The following is a 26,378-nucleotide window of genomic DNA, read 5'->3' as shown; positions in this document are numbered from 1 at the left end:
TATTTGACAGGGAAAAAAATAAATTCCCACACCGCGATGCAAGAAAAATGATTGGTTCTAACGTTTACTGACAATCAATGCTGATAAATTTTTGTATCTGAAAAATGTCTGCACCATCTATTCCCTGTTGTCATACATATTTAATGTTGACTTTTAAATGAGATGAATAAAATGTGCTATAGCTGGCATTTTGATAATAAGCATTATTGTTATTGAGTAGTGATGGATATATGATATACGGGGTTAATGGATATATTAACAGGGGAAAATTTGTAGACAATTTAGCTTGCTAATTAGGGCCTCATTTATTGGTCAGTTCGTTCATCCAGTAAGAGGGAAAGTGATTGGGTAAATCAAAGGCTTGGATGGGGGTTTCGTTATTTTAGCCAGCTGCGAGCATCCCTTTATCAGAGTACATTAAAATCTGGTGCAATATCCAAGTAATAATATATCGATTAGAATAGTGGTGATAACTAATTGACACATTATGACTAGAGTCTTGTGTTGACATAATGGTAGAACAAAAGTTTTGCAGGCATCCCATAACTAACGAAATGGTCTTCATTTTAACCAAAGTAGATGAAAATAGTCACAAACTTGTAGGATAGGCGTTACCTACCTAACAAAGCATAACAATATATAATTATGTAATTATATTTTCAAAGGTGTTAGACTATAGTCAGTTAATGTGCAGGGAAAGGTTTAAGGAAGATTGGATAATACAGCCAATTTGGATTAAATTAAGAGCATAAATATTGAGGACATTTTGCCTTATTGCTATAGTGAAGTATTTACTGACTTACTATTACATTCTTTAATTGAAAATTAACATGTAAGGCTATTTAACTTTTTTGTTAAAATCTAATTACAGAAGTAATATATATTTCATATGTAAAACAACAAAATTATCATCTAGCATTTTAAAATTATAAAAAAAATATTTTTAATTTTGTATTTAAGATGTATTTTTAGGACACAAATTCCTATTCAGTGGCCGACAAATCTTTTCCAAAAATTTTGGCGAAAATTATCTGCCTAGCTCTCTTTCCTCATTTGAAAAGTCAATTATTTGATGCTTATCTAAATTTATTTAGATTAGCTTCTGTAAACATAAATTAGATTACTATAATTCCCTGTTCACGCGTAACAGCCTAAAACTTACCAAAAAAAACTTTTTAACAAATTTTTCTGGGACAGCGGAAAGTGTCATGTGTGACGTCATAAAAAACACGTCTAAAAAGGATGAATGAGAGAAGAAAAACCATGAAAAAGAGCTGGAAATGGTTTGCTAAGCTCATAAACACACTCGCAGATTTTTTGCTTACTCCAACAAAGCATTGATAAGAGGAGGGAGGGGGGGAATGACAAATTGTATACATGAAAATTATGAGGAAGATTAAATTTAAAACTATTGTCATATTCCCTAAACCATGAGTTAACTTGTAGATTTGTAAATTTCAAAGCAATATGCATTAAACATATTTATGTGCACTTTACTCTATTAAAATCCGGAAGGGATAGATTAACTGAAGATAAACTATTTTGCCATTAACTTTGCCTTAAGTTAAAATCAACATTTTACTTAAAGCGTTAAAAACAAAGATTTTCTGAAAAATTCTTGTTTTACATAATTGTATTAAGTCTAAGCCCAATAAGCAAAAAGATAGACTTTATCTAAATGTCTAAAAACTCACAATTTTTAAATGGAATGAATTTAACAAAATATTCTTGTTTCTAAAACTTGATTGCCAACCTAATTTTTGTTTAAATTTTATACATTTAAACGTAAAAAGAATATATGTCAATCTAAACCATAAAAATCGACTTTTGAAAATTCATTGAATTTAAATATTTTCTAGATATTTCTTTAATTGCATGCTTGTAAATTAGGATCTCAATAATGAATAAGAATGTTTGTATTTTTATGTAAGCTTTTTTTACTTCCTGTTTAGGTACTATGCTATTTTTATCAAAAATTGTTTAAAATTATTATTTATTATGACTTTATTATTGTAAATAAATTAATTTTGTGGTAATGAATTCTTTTAACTTGTATTGGTAATTTTATTGTAAATAAAAACATAAGATAATTTAATACACCTACCTAAATATATTCAAAATATATAACATAAAATATTTATTTTAACTCACACATTTTAAATATTGAAACAAGCCACTTTAATTTTAAAATAAGACTAAACCATTGTTTATTTCACATTTTCACCTGTTAATCTTCACCCCACCGCCCCCTTCCCTCCCCCAAAAAATCCCCCAACCCCTGGGGGCTTAACCCTAATATTGAGAATTATAACCATCCTCTACTCCCCCTAACTACCCCCTTTTATCTTTACTTGATTGGAAGGTGGTCAAATAAAGCAACATGAGAGGCATTTTTAAAATTAGAATTTGGATTGCATTTTACTAGGTTTTTAGTTTTGCTTAACTCTTTTATATTGATGTAAAATAAATTGTTAGGATAGCGGCATATTGGTATTATGTCCGCAATTTAGTTACTTACGAAAAAGGTTTTAGTTATGATGTGCTACATTAAACGCACTCCTTATTGGTTAGGTTAATCTCCATGAAAACAATTCATATTGTTTATCCTAACACAAAGTCATAGGGATGCCGACATTTAGTGGAGACACGTTTTCTATAAAATAGTAGAAAATGTCAAGATATGATTTTTGTAAGTATTCGGAACTGTGAATTCAATTGATTTTTCGCGCATTTTTTTCCACTATTTTGACATAAAACTTTCCACAAATAAAATTGTATTATATTTTTATTGTTGATTATGATGACAGCATAATATTGTACCATTAAAAAAAAGTATGTCTTAAAACTCTTCTTTCTAACTGGTAAAAAGGTTAGAACACTTGTTCTTATTTATAATGCTATGGTTGCTATGTTCTACTTTTGAGATTTTTTGTTCCTACTCCATGAAGTCGCAATCTAAATAATAGATAGGTCACTTACTAGATAGGGGTGAGTCTAACAACCCACCCCCTTCACAAACAGGGATAAGAATCTAAAAATTTATATTGAACAGAAAAATATACCAACATCATCCCAAGATTTTTAATAAAAAATAAAAAGCCTAACCCGAGAAATATGGGGATCTTCTCTAAATGAAGAACTCAATCGGTTCAGTGATCTTTACTGACAGAACAATAAAAAACATTCAATATTATAGAATAATTATCCCTTTAAAATCTATCAATCAACCTCTTATTATGAAATACCTTTTATGTAAAACTTATTGCTTTTAAACATGATATTGTAAAAAGAAAACATTCTTTTGGGTCCTTAAAATGTTTCAATTTATTTTTATTATATGCTTTATTAAAATAAATATAAATAAATAGATTGGGTGTCTTTATTTTTTTCATCTGTAAGAGATGATTTTAAAAAAGCGATTGTTTGGCTGCTATTAATGATAGATGTCAGACATTTATTATGAAAAATCTTTTTTTTACATTCCATTTTCTTCGTGAGATCGTCTGTGTGGCATTTTATAAATTGTATAATTCGCTTTTCTTGTGGATGTTATCAATCTTGTTTTGCTAATTTATTCGTCAGCGTGTTTTCGAAGATTTTTTAATGAATCTAGCCGAAGATTTTTAATGAAGACTTTCGGATATATTGACACTTTTGCAATCAACTATTGTTAATCAATGTCAGAAAAACAAGGAGGAAAGTGTTCACATTGTTTTAGCTAGAAAAGAACAAGGACTATAGTAAATATCGTATATAAAGTGAAAATACTGCAAAAATGATATTCCAATTAAAGGAAACTATTTTGCTCTCGACTTTTTTATTCAAATTGTGTAATATTTTTTGTTTTTAACAATCGCATCATATTACTGCAGATTAACAATGAAGTATGTAAAAACTTGTATCCTTTTTATTAGTAGAAAAGTTAGACATTTTGGGCAAAATAAACAGAAAATATTGAGAAAAATATCCTAAGAGTGGGGGAACATGTTACTTATATAGATGCTTTGTATCTTTAAGGAAAAACTTGAATAATTTAGTAAATACAGGTCTACTGTATTTTCAAGTGATTAAAAGTCTAACATAAACAATTAGCACCATAAGTAGCGAAGCATTAAAAGTAAATAATAATATTTTAAATGAAAAAGGACGCAAACTATTAAAATGCAAAGATTTAAAAGTTCTATAGACATAGAGCACAACAGTATTATTGTGTGAGAATCGATATATTATTACTTGGATGTTGCACCAGATTTCATGTACTCCGATAAAGTGATGTTCGCTTCTGGATAAAATAACGATACCCCCAAATCCACACCATTTATTCCATCCCCTCTTATTTGATGAAAAAACTGATCAAAAAATGAGGTCCTTATTAGCAAGCAAAATGAACGACAAATTTTTCCCTTTCTTTATATCCACGTATTTAATATATCAATTCCATTTGTGTGAGATTGATAGAATTCAGTGCTTAGAGTGTCTATTTGTATGTGATGAGAGAGTTGAAGTACGTACGAACATATCCTAATCATAGAGTAGCTGCGCTACAGATAGAGCTTGGCTTTATATAATTAATTTGAAAACAAATTAAAAAACAAACAAGGCAATTATAAAAGCAATTACACTTTGAAAATGATTATAAGCAAAGCATTATTATTATTTTTCATCTTCTTAACCATCATTTCTAAGCCAAAACTCAATTTAAATTATAATTATATGTATAGGTTTGCTATGGCGCCAGTTAATCTTTATTGATGTTAATATATCAACAAACGACAATAACTATTATACATCATTATATGTTAGTATTAAATGACCTGGCTTATATAGGTTTTTTAGCAGTAATGTTTGATGATTACTAAATCTTTACTAAAAATGCCAACTCTTATCTTGTTCAGCTTTTATGTTGTTGTTATTTTAATAACAATACTTTGATGAAGTGTCAATCTTAACAACTTTTTATAAAATACTGGTTGCTTCACCCCTAGCCTCTAGGGAGGTGGTTAGGAAGTCAAGAAAATAACCCCAAATCACTCCCTAGACATTTATATACCCTTCTTGAAAAGTACAACCAATTCGTGACAATATTTTCAAAAAGTTTTAGCTACGGACAAAAAAATTTAGTACTTTCTATAAAAGGATGTTAACAAAACATCTTCCCGTTCAACAAGGAAAGTCTGAACAGTAGATACAGTTATTATTATATTATCATTTTCAGTTCAGCTAACCTAACAATTACCATTATAACCAGGGAGGGAGGGGACAATGGGGTGTTTTTTTTTTACATTAGTCCCTATTGCTTTATATGACGTTTTCTTATCCGTCGGTTCAACAACTTTAGAGACATTTCAACCACTAATTGTAAACTATAGAAGGGATAATTTTGTGAATCATTATTGGGGATATACATTATTATTTATCAACCATTGTCTTATCCCCTTAGATTCCTGATCATAACATACTACTTTTTGATTTTTAGAAATATTATATATAAATGTTATCAGGGGGAAAGGACACTGGCATTATAATTAATCTACAACTATACCTTTCTTTATAATTAAAAATTACACAAGGCATAATTTTACACGTAAAAATATTTTTTTTATTAAACTGAACTAAAATTACATCCATGAGTATTACAAATAATTTTATAAAGGTTTGCCTACTAAAATTTACAAAACAAAAAAATTTAAGATCAAATATCAATTCACCTATAAGAAGCAGTATTTAGTACTTAGTACATATTAAACCTAGGAACATTCAAGGATTGTGTGTTTGTAACTTTTCTACCATTTATTTTGAAGAAAACATATTCGTGTGTATGTGGGCGCGCCGAGTTGAAACTAAATAAATAAGTACGAGTATAACTGCCCCCTATCATTTATACAAAATTTCAACATTTTAAATTGCTAGTTTAGTTTCCTTGGGTACAAAGAAGAATGGTGCATCATCACGTCCGCATAATGTCATAACAATAGATGTAAAAATATAGATGTATATCCCAGACAACTACCTGGTTCTAGTGGTGGGGACCTTTTCGTCTTTTATCAAATTGCTTTCTGCTTTTTTGTAGCGAGTTGGCTGTGTTAATATTTCTAATTCTGACGCTATTGACTTAATTTCAAAGACCCAATAGAAAGTAGGTACAAGGTCCCCACTCCGTGGACATACATTTATTTAACCCCTACCCTCTTTATTCTTTAACTTTAATGTAACATTTTTCATATTCGCAGATTAACAAATATCAAATAAAATTAGAGCGAGTGTTTAAGAATGCGAATTAGCAATAACGAATTGTTAGTTTGTGCTGTAGTAAAAATTTATGGTTGTGATACTTTGATACAATTGGCGGATGTGATAATACAACAGAAGAATATATGGACAATCTTTGATACAGAATTTGTGTGTGTCTGTGTGTGTATGATTCTGTGTATAAGGGTGTGTTTATTTGGATTTTTAGTGTAATTTAGGGGGTGGTTTTTGTAGGTTTAGTTACCTAATATTTTAACAAAAATAATTTTAAGTTTGTAAAGGTTTTTGGTCAAGTAACCTAAAGTAGTTTAGTCCTAGTGACGTTTAATTTAAAAATTTAATAGAGCACTATAGAATAGACAGACATACATACACCCTACTATTTTTGAAATGGTTGGATAAATAACGATGCCTTTCTCCAGTGCGTTAAAGTCTATTTTTTAAAATGCCTTCATAATGGACATACAGACACTCATCCAATTACTAGCGTACATATATTTAAGAATCACCTTCCCTGTTCCCTTAGTCTGGAATGGAGCTTTGTAATAAGGATTTTATTTCCTGGAAAGCCAATAACTGCACACGCACTCACACACAAACACTCACACATACCCTTCCAGTTAAACTCTTTAAGGCTTGTGTTGACTTACAATTTCAATGGTTTATTTTGACAATATTAATTAGAAACTAGGATGACAACATCAAAGCAAAGCCCTGAAACGGACAAAAGAACATTAACACTTATAGAGTGTTAAAACTGAATATGCAAAACATAAATTCATAAGTCTAAACCAAATTGTAAATAACTTTGTTGCCAAAAGTTCTTAAATACAGATACAAAAGTATATAGATTACAAATTAATCTATATACTTCTGGAAAACTACATAACATAGCTATAGCCATTTAATTTTGATATAATAGCAACACTGAAGTACAACAGGCCCAGTTTCATTGCCGTCTTTCATTTTTAAAGTAAAACTAAAGATATGATCTTTGAAAATGATAGACAGACAGTAGACGGCATAAAACAAGAATGATAATTTCCAAAACAGCATTTTTAGCAGGGCGGGAGGGGACATTGGACTGTTTATTACACTAGTCCCCAAAGTTTTATATTATATTATATTTGTTGACTTAACAACTTTGGGGACTTGATTTTTGATTGGTTGTTCATGAATTTGAGTGTTCAAACGTTTCAACCACTTATTGTAATCTACAGAAGGGGAAATTTTGTGTATCATTATTCTAAATGTAAACCGCCATTGTCTTATCCTTTTATATCCCAGGTTTTTAGCTATATTCAAGGATACTAAAAAGCTTCAGTTAAAATGGACTATTTTTTCTGGCAGCCTTAAAGCTATCCGTCATTATTTGTAAAGACAACCTAATTTATAGAAAAGCTTTGATTTCTAATACTTTTAGAGGAAATATCAAAAATACCAATAAAGGCTGGTTAATTCTAATTAAAAGAAATTAAAAATACAGTTATCTACTTAAAGGATAACCTCCGAGGCAGATCGACATGCATATTTTGGACATAAATACACCAGTTTCGAGTAAGATCTACCTACAATCTAATATGATGCTTATCATAAAGAAAGTAACTACAATTATTTTTCTAGAAAGCGTTTAAGAAAGCATTTTTTATCTATGATGATACGATATGGCATAATTATATACATAAAACTTTATAAATGTGTATAAAAGTATATAAAGTATTATGGGTGTGTTATCACTTTCGCATATTGCCATATCTGTAAAAAGTTTTATATTCGCAAAAATTGTTTTTTTTAGGGATAAGACAATGTACTATAAATTACTATATATTCCCAATGATGATAAACAAATTAAAACTTTGGAATACTGCTAGTTAATAAACCAAGAAATCAAAATTCAATATAAGTCCACAAAGCTTGTTAATCAAACTAATAAAAAGAATGATTCTAAAACTTAAAGCAAATAAATTTTCAAAAAGGTGTTAAATGATCTGAGTGAATCAATGAAAAGGGGAAGCTACTCCCATCAATTGTGGTTGTGCTGATTTAAAAATGAAAAACATTTTGCGAAGGTACAGGCACACCAAAGTATACACTCCTAGTCTGTATTTAAGAAGAAGAAATTATGAGTTCATACTTCAGCTCCGTTAAGAAACGTTCAAACTTTTCCACTAGCAAATCAAATTATCTAAAATTATATCATTTAATCTTTTAAAAATGATTAAAAGAAGATCATAATAGAAAGTAATCCTTTATTATAAAAACTATTTTAAAAATTCATCTTTATTACTAAAGCAAAAATTGTTCCTTTCATTAAAATACATTCAAACCTTAAAAATCCCTAATTGTTTCTTCTTTTGGCTAATACAAAGCACTCTGTCTTTATGAAATTTCGGTGGAAGTAATGACCCACCGTATGAGCTTACCCCGAGTAATTAAAATCATATTAAACCTTTTTTTCAGGTTGATTACTGACGCGCAAATGCCGCCATTTTCGTTGATTTATTGCCAGTTGCAAAATACATACATAATTTCCTATTAAACTTTATTCTTGTTAGTATATCAACATAAGACTCAAGTCTAGCTATGTCGACGTTACTATCTTGAAAATTAAATCTTTCGTGCATGATAGACGAACTGACCAATAAGTGATATAAATGTTAGCAACCTGACGAAAAAATTTCTTTTCATAATATCCACATATATTCTATATCCATTTATAAACAAAAATTGTTCTTGTTAATAATGCAAAAATGCTCCAAATGCATTTCAGGCATTTTTATGGAAATATAATGTTAATGGTTATAATGATGGATATAAGTCTTTTTATATTAATTTACCAACTTAATTTCACTTTAATGCATATCACATAAGTAACCTGTTAGACCTGGAGGTCATAAAAGATAAATTGTCGACAAAAATTTAAAAAATAAATACGTCAAGACTTTCTGACGAATAAATTTATTTCTTCAATAATTAAGACGACAATATGGATATGATGTGTTGATTTAATAAGAGTAACAAAGTTTAACAGTTAATTTGCTCAAGAAAATGTATCATGAAAATAATCAATTTATGTTTTTATGTCAATTAATTCTATAATTTAAAATGCAATAAATAGATATAAATTTCTTACAAAATGCATTTAGAATCTCAAATGTTTTTAAAATCTGTTATAATAAGTATTTAGTATGTAAGACATGTAGTTTCTATACTTAATGTTCTAAAGCTACCTTTAATTATGTGTTGGGGCAGTAGAATTTTATTAAATTAGATTGGTAAAAGACTAATCTTAGAATAAACCTTAATATTTTTCCATTAAGATATTTGTACAAAAAAAAGTATTATTTCTGTCTGGTATCTTGTATGTCTGAAGCTTAAGATCTCTTTAAACACTGAACCACTGAACCGTCAGATTATACTAAAAAATAGCCCTCTAGTATATAAAAACTCTGGTATCTAGGCTCACGTCAAAGTATTATCTAATCTCTCTTAATTACAACAGTTAAACTTGCTTTGTTCGCATTCTTCCACACAAAAATAAAACTCTGCCTTGTTTAGAATCAATGTCAATTAACATCCCTCTTTAAACGTATTTTCTACTGTAATCCATGTCTCTTCAGATCCATAAACCCTGACAAGAAAGAGCCTCATTTTTTGCGTCTTAATATATGTACACTTCAGTATGCCAAAACAAGAACGAAAATTGTCTAAGATGGGAAGCAAAATCTCTCAGTAAAAACATTATATTTTTGCCTGCTTTTAAAAAATCTCGTTTCACTGACTAAAAAGGTGAGGCAATTTTTATTTATGTCATTTCTATAAAATTACAACCTTCTCTTGTTAGAAGATAATTTGTAGAAAATGAATACACACCGTCGTAAATATGACGATTTCATTTATGATTGACAAAAAAGTTAGAGGCAAATATTTGAAAGATAAGCTTAATTTTAAAAAGTTTAGTAAATAATAAATGTTAGAGCAGCTTAGCTCGAATGAAAAAGTGCAAAGTTGCAGATCAAATCCTGTCCGACCTGAATTTATTTCATTCAAATAAGAAGATACTACTTGGGTTCAAAGTTTTTTTTGCCACGTGGGATTATATTACATTTTCTTTATAGCTCAGAGTGAAATTCTATTGATTTATTGATTTCACCTTTTTTTAAATAAAATTCCTACTGCCTGTTTGTTTGTTTGTGTGTGTGTATGTCGATGACAGAGTATTTTGACAATTTGAGTCAATTTGGATTAACATATTTAATTACATGCGATTTGCGATGTCTTTTTAATCATTAATTTTAATAAAAATAATTAATGTTGTCCAAAGAAAGGAAAATTTACAAGGAAAATGTTTATAAATAAAAAAAAATGCTTTGCTATAACTTTTTGTCAGTTTATATTTTTATTAATTTTAGAGAATTAATCTTATTCTATTAATAACGATAACAGCAATTAAAATTTTCATCTTTCAAAATATTAAAAATGAAATATACAATTTTAAAACATTGATTAACTAAAAGACTTAATTTTAAAAGCTATCGGTCCATAACATCTATGTACAGGCCCAAAAACTTAATACTTACGTTTTACTGGTCTTATAAACCAATAGTGCAAGCTTAACATTGCTGCGCTACTTATGGAAATAACAGTCACTGTTAAAATCTTTTTATTACTGTCTTCAGAACACTGTTATCACCACCTTGACTGCAATGAATAAATAAAGAAACTACTAATTTGGCCTCTAGTACAAAAAAGTCTGTATCATACCATCGCCCATCTAGTTTTGACCGTACAGAGATAGTGTAGAGTGAGATTCTTCGTATTTATTATTCTGTACGTCCGATTTATATGGAACATAGTAACGGACATAGCTACTATATTGCTTATGGCTTTTTAAACCCATCATCTAATTTTACAACTGGGAACCTATATCTTCCATTATACACGGTGTTTCAGAAAAAACTGCGTTTTCCGTTTTTCTGACACAACCAGAAGGAATACAGAAAAAACGATTATATGTCCTTATTCTCTGTAAGAAAGTACATCAAATTTATAACAGGTGTTTTTCATTATCTCTAAAAATACGGCCTCTATGATAGGTACATAGTTTCCAAAAATGCTTTATGTGAAAAATGTTGTGCAAGAAAAATTAAAATAACTCTTCTATTATGTATAAAAAAATCATAGAATTTCAATATTAATTTAGAAAAAGGTATAAGAGAAGTACCTGAATGAGTTTTAAAGGTTAAATGCTTTTTAGCTCCTCACAAAAGCATTTTTAAGAAACTGCAATTTGTCATTTTTTCACATTTCTTGATTGTGATGCATTTGCAGTAAAAGAATCTTCTTTAATAACGTAGGTTATAGTAAAAAGAAAAAACTCCTTTTTATTTGACAAAAAAATCTCTAAAGACAAAAAAGTTATTAAAGTTTGAATTTTTTTTTATTAAAGCATTTAATTACAAATTATGGATAAAATGAGTTTATATCTTAACCTGTCAATCAAATTAAAGGATTATAGGAATAAATAAGGGGTGGGGATTTACGAACATGAGCAATTTTTAAGGTCATGTTTCTTAATTATACAAAAAGAAAACTGAATATTTGTTTTCAGTGAGGGAATTTTAAATGAAATTTTTAGTGTAATTGGTAGACAATTGTATTGGCCGTATTAAGATGTTGTTTTCAAGTGAATAAATTTTTGAAAACCAACCTTAAGGCACAAAATTCTACCAGAAAAAAAGCATCATATGCATCTTTTGAAATATTTATGCTTTAAAATGCGCCGTTATTTTCAGAGATATTAAAAAACACCTGTAACAATTTCGATGCATATCTTTATAGAGAATATTGACATGTAATTATTTTTTTGTACTCCTAATGGTTTTTTCCCAAATTTGGAAAACGCAGTTTTTTTTAAACGCCCTGTATAATATCCCTAAAATAAATAAACAAAATATTGAGATTATAGAGCTCTTTTAGTATGATTTATACGGTTAAAACTATCAATGATTATTCTAGAACTAATTGATCTAAACTTGAACCCAAAGATAAATGGTGTGTATTCACATCCGCACATGTTTAACATTATCAAATTATTAAAACAGTATATTAATAACTATTCCTGTCCTTTTCATTACCTCTCATAATTTAAATATGTTATTGTAATGGATTTATTATTATTTGGATCATACACCAAATTATCATGTACTCTAGTAAAGTGAAACTTTTAGAGGGCTAAAACAACTAACCTCCCCATTCCCCCTTTACCCGCTCACCTCCCCTACTAATGGATAGGAACTGATCAATAAATGACTGGGAAAATAGCAACATAAATTGACAGCAATTTTTTCCTAATATCTAGGTATATTCTACATCCATTGCTATTGTACATATTTGCGAATATGAAACACTATGCGAATGCGATAATATGGGGAAGTAATGGTATCCCATGATAAATTTAAGGAGTTGTAATAAATTGTTTATCAGTTAGCGGAATTTAGATTTCAATTACACAAAGGAATGCGAATCAAGAAATAAAACAAGGGTAAATTAATCCAACAGGGCTTTTACATGTTTTTTTTTTGTCTTTTAAGATCTTGCTAACTACTGAACCAATTGAGTTCTCTATTATAGGAAAGTTACAAATAGCTCACAGGATAGTATCAAGCTTTTTTTTTCTTAGTCTTAGTCCGGAAATGGTTTTAGGCACAGCTGCCAATGTAATAAAATTAGTAATGGGAATTCAAAAGGCAGGAGGAAAATTGACACTGTCACTTAAAGATATGCTACGCATAACAAAACAAGACTAGTAGTTTTTTTTCGGGTTGTCTTTGTTTATAAGAAACTAAAAAGGCTTTCAAGAAATATTTTAATGTATATCTTAACATCACGTTCATGTTTTTTAAACATAATTTGGCAATTTTACTCTAATCGAAAGTGGACCACAAACATTTGTATTTTTAGTCTGATTTTTGGCAGGATTAGGTTTAGTAAAGTCAGGTTCATATAGATGACAGAAACGTGTTTTTAAAAAACTTTAAAAATTTCAAAGTAAGGGGGAGTAGGGGTTCTGTTATCCACTCGTCCAATCGAATAATTTTACAGAAAGTTTTTGCGAAAAACAAATAAACACTAAAATTTGTCCACAGAGGTCAATACGTTTCAGTTTTTAAGTGTTTCAAACTTAACACTCGATTTAACACAAAAAATTGAGACTAGACCCCATTCCCCAACCCCTCTGATATGATATTTCTAGATTTTTGACTTAAAATCAACTATTATAATTATCAAACCAAAAAATTTTGACCAAAGCTGCAAAAAGTTCGGGGAACAACCCTAAGATGTTTTCACTTTACACCCAATTTTAGACAAAAAAAATATCCAGTGGTTGATGTTTGATAAAAATATATTTAATCTCCTTTTATACTTTTATCCCAATAAAATCATACATTTTACTAGTAGCTGTAATACATTTGGCTATGTATTAATATTTTCAAATGTTGTTTTAAATGAAGCACCCACCCTTAGATTATTCCTTGGAATTGTAAGAAAAAAGTCTGATAAAAAGAATCCTTAAAATGAAAAGGAACAACACGTAAACAGAGAGGGGGACAAACTTAATAAAAATCAAATAACACCCCCCTAATGAATCTCTAAACACGCCATTGGATGAAAATAGGATAATTTGGTCATTATTGAATAATATGAAATGCTAGATAATGCAAAACTTCCTGAAATAGGCTTATATTGTAAAATCATGTGTTATTTATACACTGGACATAAAATTGATTTAGATATAAATGCCAGATGGCAGATTGTCAGATGTATTTTTGGTAGAAAATATACAACAATATTTCTGATGTTTGTATAACTGACAGCTATTCTAATAATGAAAATTTAACATTCAGGAGGCCTGTAGATTTTGAGGGGAAAGAAGGGTTGTGAATTAAGTGAAACAGCATTATCAACCTCTGCACTCTATAATAAAATTATAAGGGTTGTTTATTTTTAATATTTGATTATCTGTCCCTGTAACTGTAGGGTTGGTGTGTCCCACACCCCTGAGCGGAATCTAAATTATGCCCCGCGCTCCTATACAGTTTGGTTTTATTTCACAGAATAAATACAAGCATGTTGTCTGCTCTTACTGATAAACTTTTGAGCTGATGCTATATCAACATAAGGCTGTAACTATTTTAAATAACGACATGTAGATAGCTGCCAGCAATGCGAATACGACATTTAGATAATCCTATTATATAAAGTAGTTATGGTTTCTTGTCCGAAGCTTAAGATCTCATTAACCACTGAACCGATTGTGATTTCAGATTTAAATCTTGTTTTTTAAGGATGGTTTAAGCTGTTTCCTAGCCCCTTTCCCATCCTTTGAATTCAGAGCAAAAAGATGCTAGCGGCGTAGACAGAAGTACGTTAGAGATAACCACTTGTATTTAATATTTAGTTTGACATTGTTTTTGTAATAAGTCGGTTATACTTAATTAATTGTCATCTATAAGAGAAAAAAATTAGTTAAGAATTTTTTTCGTCTTTTTACTAAATTTAACTATAATGCGAAAAGAATTTTAATGTTGCATGTCTAGCAAAGCCTTTATCGTCACTAAGTTTCTATATTTATGTCTAATTCTAACCTCTTAAAAGGCAATGCAAACCTTTTTTTCATGGAATTACGTCTGTTTTCTGACGCTATGGTAAAAAAAAAGGTCAGAGGGAAAAAGTCCATATTTTTGTGTATCATACATTACTATTTTTGCCTACATTTTTACATTTTTTCTCCAGGGGTATAAGGAATATGACAAACGAAGAAAAATGTTTTTACTTCTAAAAATTGTATCAGTCCAGATTTTTTTCCTTCTGTGATCAGTATTATTATTAGAAAATCAAACATGAAAAGTCAAAGAATAATTGGTTTTCTTAGGTTACCATACCCCTAACTCTGTTTTCAGTTTTAGGGTTGACTATAAAAAGTTATGATAATGTTTATGAAGGTTTATTATTGTTTCAAATATGATAATTTTACCAGAGATTTTAGATTTTGGAGAGAGATGGGGAAATAGGCTCTCTATTACACTAGTCTCCAAAGTTTTAAAATAACGTATTCTTATTTGTTCACTGAACAACTTTGGAGACTTTATCAAATCTTAATTGGTTGGTTGATTAAGTTGAGAGTTCAAATATTTTAACCACTAATTTTAATGCACAGAAGGGGTAATTTTGTGTATCATCATCGGGGATGTAGATCAATTTATCGGCAATTGTCTTCTCCTTTTAGATCCCTGGATTTTAACCCAAACAAGACAGAAGAAGATCTAATAAATCATAATAAAATAATACAACAAAAAAGTCAATTGTTTTCTTCAACGTAAAAAATGTTTTAATATGTAAAATCAATTAAAGAATCAGACAAAAAACCAAAAACAGAAGAAAAAATATTGAATAGGTATAAAATTTTGACATGAGAAAGGTGTATTTTTTTAAACCATTAAATTACATAGACAGGGAATAGTATTCTTATAAACTTTTATTTGGATTAATCGACAAACCAGTTTTGTTAAACCTGAGAGGCCAAAGGATAACAGAACTGGTATTAATTTTATGACATTACTTTAATATTCTTGGAAAATTGTTTGTTATATAATGCTATACATGATTTTTTCCATTATGACTGAACACCGGTTCTAATTAAGCAGATAATAATCGGTTTCGAATCCATACTCAAATAATTTTTAGATTTAATATCCACTCCCTGGAAAACTGTAGCTCGACCGTTGAAACTAAAATAACTGCTCGCGAGGCGAATACCAATCAAAAAATTACAAATTTGATATTTTAAGCTGGGCATGGGGCATAATATTTAGTGTATTAGTGGAAGCCTCCTAAATTGGTGTGTATTGACTTCCGCACATATTATTCTAGCAATGAGTGTTCCTGGTCCAGTAGTGAGGAACTTTTTCATTCCGTGAACATACAGTTATTCAACCCCTGCCTCCTTTATTCTTTTACTTTAACATATCAATAGATTTTCTAAAGAGCAAAATGACAAAAAACAAATGAATAAGATTAAAGCAAAGGGGATGGGTCAGTATTGAAGTTAAAGCACAGAGGGGGCAGGGATTAAATAATTTTATGTTCACGGGGTGGGGAACTGTATCGACTTTCATTTGGTTCTTTTATCATCTAATAGTGTAGGAAATATTAACACAACCAAGACGCTACAAAAAAAAGCAGAAAGCAATGTGCTAACAGACAAAACAGTCTGGTTTATACATCTCAACTTATATATTTATTGGGTCAGTTTAGAGTACTGTTATAATATGAATGCAGCCATGATGATCTGATAATGTGTTACTTATACGGATTTATATGCACACCTAAAAATTAGCATAATTTTTGCCCAAACACTTTTTTCTTCCTCCCCATTTTGGTATGTATGGGTAGTTTTATTTCGGTAGATATGGTGTTTTATGCTAATTCTATTATCAAAACAAAATACCTATATGTGTTATGATATTTTTAGCTTTAAATATCTTAAAGTTTTAAAACTATTTAAATATATTCAAACAAGCTTTTAGCCCCACATAAAAAATCTTTAGTATAGTAATATCCACAATTAATAAAATGAATTTCTTAGATTATGTTTAAGTAAGAACTAGAAAATCTAAAAATGGTCAATGGCAAAAAGAAAACAAAAATGCAACAAAAAGGACAAACTTGATATTTATGACTTGTGTAGCAAGGAAGCAAAACAAATATTACAAATGTCTTTTGCTTTTAGAAAACAAACAATCTGAAATTTTAATGGCAATTTATATTCAGATGTTTCTGATAATAAGTATATCTTTCTTATTGATAAAAATGAAGAGTTTTAGTGTAGGATACTGATAACTGTTGGGAAATGAGAATCCCTTAATTTTTTAAAACGTGTTTCTACCCCCTTGAGGTAAGATTTTAATCTCTGGGGCCCTCCTAACTACCAGTTAACTTAATTTAACCTAAAGTGAGTACCAAAATATCGTTTGTGTTAGTTTAGTTTGTTGGCAACTCTCACTTGGAGGGAAATTCGTCTTTCAATTTCAATGAACAACAAAGGACACATATTTTCGACTGGATGCACAAATGAACAGTGGGAAAGAATAAAAAAAGATGATAGAAAAGACTTGTTTAAATCCAAAATAATTTGTCGACAGACATTAAGTCAAACAACAAAATTTAGTCTTCTAGAAACCTATATCTGCCAAGTAACGCTTACTTTATGACTATTATTTTCTACTGATAAATGCCTAAATTTACAAGCTTCCTATTTTGCCAATAATTTCTTATAATATTCGTTTATCAATGTAAATGTATGCCTTTCCTGTTGTATTTAATCTATCTATTAGAATACATATCCAACACTGCTGTATATCCATGTAACCAGTAATTGAATTTTTAAAATTTAGTTCAAACGAAATTGAGAACGGGGGATTTTTTTTATCCCTCCCCATTATGTAAACAATCGCTGTATGCCAACCTATTTTTTCGAAGGAGGGTGGAGGGATTACTTAAGGAATTGTATTAGGAAAAACAAATAGAAGAAAAAAATAAAATAGGTTGCAAGAGCATAGGTGTTTTATCAATATTATGTAAAAAATTACCCATTCTCTTTAAGATATTGCATGTCAATTATTTCTCCTAGGTTTCACTGGTACATATCCAGTGCAACTATTTTTTTCTTCAGAATAATTATCACTGCTACTGAGTAGAATTAATAAGGTAAAACTATTATCTTAATTCCTTTTTTGAAGTTTTAAATTTGAAACATAATTACAAAATTATTTTGATATTTAGAAGTTTTAAAAAAAGTAACCATTTTAAATAGTAGTTTTGTGTTTTGGATATTATTTACTTATAACAGTAAATAAGAGAGTGTTTTTAGAGATATTTTAGAGGTAGAGTATTTTTTAGAGTAGAACATTTATTTCATTTTGCTGTAAGTTTTTTAACAAATAATCAAGGAATTTTGAAGGATAAGACAATGAACGACAAATTTATATTAATCCACAAAAGTTAAGACACTAAGTTAGGTTTGAAACAAACCAATAAAAATTCAATAAAAGTACAAACGACTAAGATTACATGGTTATAAAACCCTTGCTAACTAGTATAATTTATGTTCTAATGTCCACTCTCTACTAATCTCTAAAGTATATTTCTCGTATTCATCCAAATCCGGTGGATAGGAACCGGTTCTCATCCATACGAAAAAACTATGTCTAGCATCGTATTATATCCTGCTTTCTACGAATATAAAAATGTACAATAATAAGATTAAAACCAGTTTTTTTAGCCCGTGCCTTCGGCATCTCGGGGCTAAAAAACTGGTTTTAATCTTATAATTGTACATTCTATATCCGCGGAAACTGTTTATAATACGATGCGAGAAATAACTATTCTTTTTTTTTAGAAACTGAATTTTCCGCATAACTCTTTCTATTTATTTAGTCATTATATGTTTGCACAGTGACTCAGACCTTCACTAAATTTCACTTAAACAATGCTAAAACAAGGATGAAAACATCAATAAATGGTCATCTTAGAAACACAAAAAAAGTGTTTACAGAGAGAGGAAAAGATAAAATTTGTCATTGGTTTGGTAATCTTCACAAAAAAGTTACCAATTGCATTGCATAATGTGTAAAAAATATTCATTTTGACAGGCAGAAAAGCTTAATTTTTAAGATTTTATTTAAATGTATTGAAGGGTTTAGTTAACTCATAGTTCAATAATAATTTTGACACAATTCTAATTATAGGTTCTAAAAATAGATTCATTTACCAAAATAATAACTCTATTTTTTACTTTTTGATTACAAAGAAAATTTAATTTAGTCGGTTTCTAATAGGCAACAATTCTATTACTTATTTTGTCCGTCAGTCTGTCAGTAGTACTCTAAAGAGCAAAATATGATTTTATTGCTTTGGTGTTATTTTAGATAGACGGCTGATTTTTTTCGTTTAAATTCTAATTTCTTAATTTTTAAAAGAATTGATATTAAATACAATATTTTATTTCAAAATCAGTCCATCTTATGAAACAGAGTTAATGAAATTTTTCCCACATTTTTACTCACTATGTGTTTAAAAAAGTTACATTCAGAAAAAGATATTTGGATTATTGGTCACGTTTAAAGCTTGACCAAGTTTAGTAAAATGAAAAAAAACTTGTATAATAAGTGTTTAAGTACGCATTTTAATACAAGAAGTATCCTATGTTATATAAAAACATTAAAACTAAAAAATTTGACTAACCTCCATAATTGTGGTCATTTTTGGGTCTATAATAAGTTGCATCAAGTGAACAACTCAATCAATTCATTCAAATTGTCTTTTTTTATATAAGAAAACTTATCACTTTTTGTTTATTCTAATCTTTAACTAGAGTCTTTATTTAGCTAATATAACCACTAAATAATAAATAACAGTTAAGTCCAAATTAAATGCACGTAAATGAGAGCAGCAACAACAGGCGTGTACTTTGTGAAGAGACCTGTATAAAACTAAGTCCAATTCCACCTGTTGAAATCTCCGAAGAAATATCCCCCTTCCCCTTTATCCATCCCCGTCATTTTCCGTTTTCTTTCCCCACTCCCCTTGAGTTCTCACCCCATTCCACTTCCTTACTTTCCCAGATTTTCTCAATGTTACTACCCCTTCCCCTAATTAATAACAAAATCCCCAGAGGGGTAATCTCGGTTATGAGGAATTCATGCTTGAAGTTGTGGAGAGGTGGGTAAGAGATTATAGGGGGTGGGTAGGGGGAAGTGGCGCACTTGACGCACAGTTCGACCGGAGTAAAGTAAACTATAGTAGAGTTGTAGTTTATAAAACAGCAAAGACTAATTTTATACCATAGAAACATCTATTATATAAGATTTGTAAAAATTATCCCATATACTGTTTTATTAAAAAAAAACTTGCTAAAATTTATGAAGTTCTAAGTTATTTTAATCAAGGGAAAAATCCTTTGCAATTACTGATCTTCTAATGAATATAAGTTTAATCTGTTTTAGAAAATAATTAATTATGCAGCTAAAGTGTATAAATTGGCTGAATCATAAAAACACCGAGAAGTACAGACACAATATTATATATATTTGTGTGTCTATCTGTAATACAACTGCTTTTAAAAAGGGTGCGGTCCGCAGGGGGGTTACTCAACCCTTACCCCCCTTAGCACCAGTAGTATTTTACTTTAGAATTGTCTAAACTGCCACCCCCTTTTAGAAAAAGTCTAAGTTACCCCTGTTTTTAATTCATATTCTAATTTACCTAATCTTCTGTATTCCAGTAGTTTTTCTTCTTATGTATTGATGCATCTCTAAAAGTTTGTGTTTCCCTTACCAAGAAAAAAATCACTTTTATGGGTTTGATAATAATTGTTAGAAAATGTTGTATTATTGCTTTTTTTTCAATAACCTAAAAGATTACACTTTTAAAATGTAGAAAAAACGATACGTTTTGATTCATTTATGACCATTTATGAATCTTAAATTCACAGATTTTACTGGTAAAAATCTTCCTTATTATTTAAAGTGTAATTTTTGCAGGGATAAAATAATGGCTGATAAATTGATGTACATCCCTAATGATGATACACAAAATTATCTCTTCTGTAGATTACAATTAGTGGTTGAAACATTTGGACACTCAACAAAATGAACCAACCAATAAAAATTCAATTAAAGTAACCCAATAAGAAAACCATATTGTATAACTGTTGGGACTTGTGAAATAAACAGCCCAATGTCCCCTCCCTCCCTCGTATTATAATATTATATTTGCATATTTTTAGCTTCGCAAATTCAAAAGTTTGTATTCTTGTTTTCTGAGAAGCCTATTATGGTTTTGGATAATTTACATGCTTATGTGTTTTTCTAGCCGCCCCTTTATACATATACATTTATATTTATTTGTTTAGAAAAAGCGTAGCTTTTCAACAGACTACTAATGTTTGTATGTTCCTTATTACCAAAAATTTTCCTTATAACCTTAAAACTTCTTTTCATTTATCATAACGACTTAAAACTATAACGTAATATAAAGTAAAAAGCGACATTATAAGTTTATAGGTAATATTGTAATTCACTTGGTCTACCTGCCCGTCCGACAGTCAATCCGTCCGCAATGGGAAATATGGTTTTCTTTGTTGCTATTTAAGATAGACGACTGAAATTTTGGGTGATGACTCTTGTACCAGTGAGCATCCACTATATATTTTACTAGGTCCTTCTGTATGTCGATATATGCTTCAAAAGACAAAGATACATCTTTTGCATAATGGTTTTTATAAGTCTAAACATCTGCTCTGTAACTCACCTTGGCCGTTAGTCCATAATAGATGTTTGTGCTTCGCTACTTATGGTTGTTGTCATCCTTGTTTAAAACTAAGTATGCAAAGAGCATGTGTAAACAAAGTGTTTCAACAAAATTATGGTCCTTCCCTTAGTTTTACTCATACATATTTATAAGAAGCGAAGCTACGGTTAAATCCGGGTAAATTTCTATATGAAACGTTTTCTTCGCTGGATTTCAAGAAATACGTCAACATATTTTGTTTATTTGTTATGTTACTGTAAATGTATTTTTATTACGAATGAAGTAGGTTTTATTTAGCAATTGCAGTTACAATTAAGCATCTACTTCATAACTTACTTTGTCCGTCTTTCCATATCGTCGCGAAGGGTATTTCATATCTCCTGGGAAAGTACAATTTTCTCGACTTACCAGTAAGATGAACCTTTTAAAATTTCTTGAAAAGATATATCTGACTCTGAAGCATCTAGTAAACATAAAGCTTACTTGAAAAGCTTTATGCCTATACTTTATGCTTTTCCCCTGGTGGGCGAGGTTTGAAAAGTAGCGTAAAACCTCCTCTTATCTTCTCTGTAAAGTACATCCAATTTAGACCAGTATTTAGCTGAATACAAAAAAACCTTTACTTTATCTATAATACAAAGTAGTACGATGTCTGTCTGTTTGTCTGTCCGTCTGTCTGTCTTTTTGAAGCTTAAGATCTCAGTAACCACTGAACCGATTGGGCTCTACTCTTCAGGGAATATACCCACTGGTCCTGGAATGGTATTAAGCTATTTTCTTGGAGGGTGGGACACCCTCAACCCCCCAAAAAATGAAAAATACCCCCCCCCAAAAAACCTTACTGCCTTATATGATAGGATATTTTTTGGCCTTATGGGTTGTGTCATCCTTGTTATGATATACTAAAGAAAAACTACAAGAATGTTAAGTAAATTATGAAATATGAAAAGCTAGAAAAATTAGCCCCTTTATCTTAACATTAAAAATGTTGTAAAATTTAGTTAACAAACTCTAATTTTATGTAATTGTATGAAGTGATATGCAAAACAAAAGATTTTTTTGTGTCAAGTCAAAGATAGGTAGTTATAAAATTAACATTAAGTTTACCCCAATTATAGAATATAAACAAGGATAATAATTCCCATAAAAGTAAAGCTCAATAAATTAGTCGGACAGACAAAGATCGAGTAACAACGCATTTAATATGCAACGGAAATTCCTTACAAAATTTTTCAAAAATGCAGTAAGCTTAAAATGGATACACTTGACTTGATTATAGATATACTTACAATTAACAATATACCTAATTAGACTGGCAATCCATTTTCTGAAAGTCAAGGGGATAAGATAATTATGACAGGAAAATGTGTAGTAAAAAAATGAACATACATACTTTCTGGTAATATACATAAAATTTCAACTCTTTCTAAATTTTGAATCAAAAGACATCAGTTCTAAGCAGTCCATTATGGGGCTAATAAGGATTATAAAAATATTATTTACAGGTATATTTTTGTTAGTTAAATATCAAAAATCAACTTACCAGCACATGACCTGTGACTCTTTATTGTCTCTTGTTTGTCCCATTTTAGCTTGTGGACTTTAATCATTTCTAACAATTACAGCAAGCTATTTTGCAACAAAATGCGTTAAAATATTCAATTAATAATAAAAGATATTGGATTCTAAAGTTGAATAGATTGGATTTAATATATTTCTGTAGGTTAGTTTTCAATTTTATTGGTATTAAAATATCCCAATTTATGCATTTAAAGATGAATACATCAGATATATTGATCATGGATGGATGAAATAGAAAACTTTTAATATTAAGTAGTATTAATTAATATTATATTTTTTCTTCTGTATTTAATTAGTTACTATTAGTTATATAGAAAATAATAAAATTTATCATTTTTAGATAAAGCAACGAGTTCAATCCATATGTATTAGATCCAATATCCTTTCTGTATTCAATTAAACCTCAATAATGTTATAGAAGATAATAAAAGGTTATTTTTTGCATTTTTAAGATGCACAATATGAGATTATAAGAAAATAGACTGCTTTAAAAATGAAGGTAAAAGATTTATTCTATAACTTAAACTGTCCTCCATCAACATATAGGTACATCTGTAATGCTGCGAAGAATATTTATTTAAACAGGTGCTGGTTCAGATTTGCTTCTGAAATTCCATGTGGTGATTCTCCACCCAAATAGCATTGACACATAATTGGCTGTCACTATATCCGTCCATATGTTTATCATTCTGTTCATAACCACTTGTAAAAAATGTTACACCAAGCTTCTGAAATTTTGTGAGAAGATTCCTCCGAATGAGTTACTCTAATAGAACTCTCCTAACTTGATATTGGATTGCAGCAATATTATTCTTAACAGCTTTAAATTCGATTCTTTTCCTATAAAATATTTGGATCAGATTAATAATAACAAGAAAAGTATTTTCAAGAACTTCTAAAAAATTTTAATTGAGCATTTTTTTCTGACCATGCGTTACTGTTATAATAATGGGCAAACGTGGACACCTGCGGCCAGCCGTTAACAGCATTCATTTGCGACAAACGAACCCCATTCGCGTATTCACTCACACCAATAATTAAACCATTGAAACCCTCTCTACTAGATTTCATTAAAGAAAGACATTTCTAACCCCTTGGATGCCCTAAGGGGTACTATCCAAATAGACCTCCTTTAGCCCTTACCTAACCTAAACAAAAATACGCACCAAATCAATTTTACTTTGAAATGATTGCTTGGGGGTTAAAATGCAATACGAGGGAATTGATCCTTCTTATTTCACACTTGATCCAAATATTTGAAAAAAAATTTACAGTTAATTAACCCATTAATGACAATAGGGTCTTAAACGACGCACAAATTCAAACCTATACTATCACTCTATTTTTTTATGCTGTCCTTTTTAAATGTTTGTAAATAACTGAATAGAGCTTCAAGTTTTGTCCTCTACATTGCTTGGCCTCTCACTTCATTCGATGACCAGATGAAATCATATTTTCATGGCAGAAGTGGAAAATATAGGAAAAAATTTCCACACCAGGCCTAACTTTTTTCTTTTAAAGAATTAAAACATACTTATTTATAATTAATTATTGCATTTGTTATATATTTTTAGTTTCTGCTACGTTTTCTTTAATCTTAGTTAGTTTACATACTTTTTTTGGATAAATTGTTGTGCGTCCTATTCGACGCATTCGGACTAATCATTTTAGCCATTGCGTCCTTTTTGACCTTATAGGACTAATCATTTTAGGATTTTACTATATAATCTCCTATAATCTACTAGTTGCTACGCCCCTAACCTCTAAGACGTGTGGGGGATGTCAGGAAAATAGCTTAAAACCATCCCAAGGTATTTATAAAGCTTCCCTGATAAGTAAAACCAATTCAGACCTTTAATTTCTGTAATCTTTGGCTTGAGCCAAAAAACCTTACTACTTTATAGTATGGAATACAATACAAGCAGCGGCTACGCCCCTAGAGGCATCTAGGGCCCCTTAGATTGCAGGGGGAGTCAAATCCCCTCTTTCAATTACAATTTTTTAAAGAAAAAGGTTTTTTTTAATTTTTGATTTTTTTATTTTCTAGGGATGATTTATCTTAAGGGATGGTGGTGGTACCCTCCTTCAAAATAGTTATAAACCTTACCAGGACCTAGTAGAAGCTACCATGTAACGGAGCACCATATAGGTTCAGTGGTTAGCAAGGTCCTTTGGTACACACAAAGACATACAATAACATGTTACTTTATTTTAAGGATATAAAAGTAGTAGCGCAGATAATCTACAACTAGGGTCTGTCTGTACGTCCACCTGTCTGTATTTCCATAATTGCATCCAAATAAATAATAGCTACCTTACAACTAGGGAATGTATGTATGTCTGTCTATATATCCAAAATTACAGCCAATTAAAGACTGTAATAGTTATTTCTCGTATCGTATTATAAACGGCTTTCCGCGGATATAGAATGTACAATTATAAGATTAAAACTAGTTTTAATCTTATGATTATACATTTCTATATTAGTAGAAAACTGGATATAATACGATGCTAGACATAGTTTTTTCGTATGGATGAGAACCGGTTCCTATCCACCGGATTCGAATGAATACAAGAAATATGTTTATACTTCCGTAATTTTTATTGCAGCCTAGCTGTTAATATATTCATAAAAATAGCGCAAATACTCTACAATTATGGTCTGTCTGTACATCCGTCCGTCTGTATATATATAATTGCATCCAAATAATTAACAACTACGCTACAACTAAGAAATGTATTGGTTAGGGATCTAAAATAGTAAGTCAATGGCCGATAAATTGATGTACTTACTCAGGGATATTATACCATAAAATCTTTCTGTAGATTACATTTAGTGGTTGAAACATTTGGACACTTACAAATACAATTCCCCACAGTTGGTAAGACAACAAATAAGAAAAAGTTATAAAACTTTAAGGATTAACAGGGGCTGGGGGGGGGGGGGGGGTTGAGGGGTTGTCATGTATTGGGTTGTTCAATATAATTGTCGACAAAATCATATTTCTTTGCTAAACATTGTAATAAAGTGAAAGGGTATCTATCTGTGTATCTGCTTAACTGATATGCTTCTTTTTTTTCTTTATAGCTTCTCATAGGTCCTAGGAAGGTTTACAACTATTTTTGGGGAGGTTACCTCCACCCTCCAATGAGAAATCGCCCCTTGAAAAAGACCC

General features: G+C 29.9%; 1 protein-coding gene across 3 annotated transcripts in view; it reads right to left on the bottom strand.

Moving 5' to 3' along the window:
* The window catches only part of LOC145328522 (transcription factor AP-2-alpha-like), a 34,917-nt gene extending 15,113 nt beyond the window's left edge, over nucleotides 1-19,804 (bottom strand). The window contains exon 1 of one of the 3 annotated variants that reach the window (XM_080172239.1): nucleotides 19,555-19,804. In XM_080172239.1, coding sequence (XP_080028365.1) covers nucleotides 19,555-19,596 — 42 coding nt within the window. In that variant the 5' untranslated portion in view covers nucleotides 19,597-19,804. Of the gene's footprint in view, nucleotides 1-2,104; nucleotides 2,219-10,829; nucleotides 10,870-19,554 lie in introns of those variants that run through there. The other 2 variants (XM_080172249.1, XM_080172243.1) reach the window with 2 other exon arrangements.
* Nucleotides 19,805-26,378: the final 6,574 nt, after the last annotated feature.

This window comes from Acartia tonsa, chromosome 1, assembly GCF_053477335.1.
Source record: "Acartia tonsa isolate MP-2025a chromosome 1, ASM5347733v1, whole genome shotgun sequence".
Lineage (NCBI taxonomy): Eukaryota > Metazoa > Arthropoda > Copepoda > Calanoida > Acartiidae > Acartia > Acartia tonsa.
Note: the sequence above shows the minus strand (reverse complement) of the source record. Positions and strands in the feature narration are given on the sequence as shown.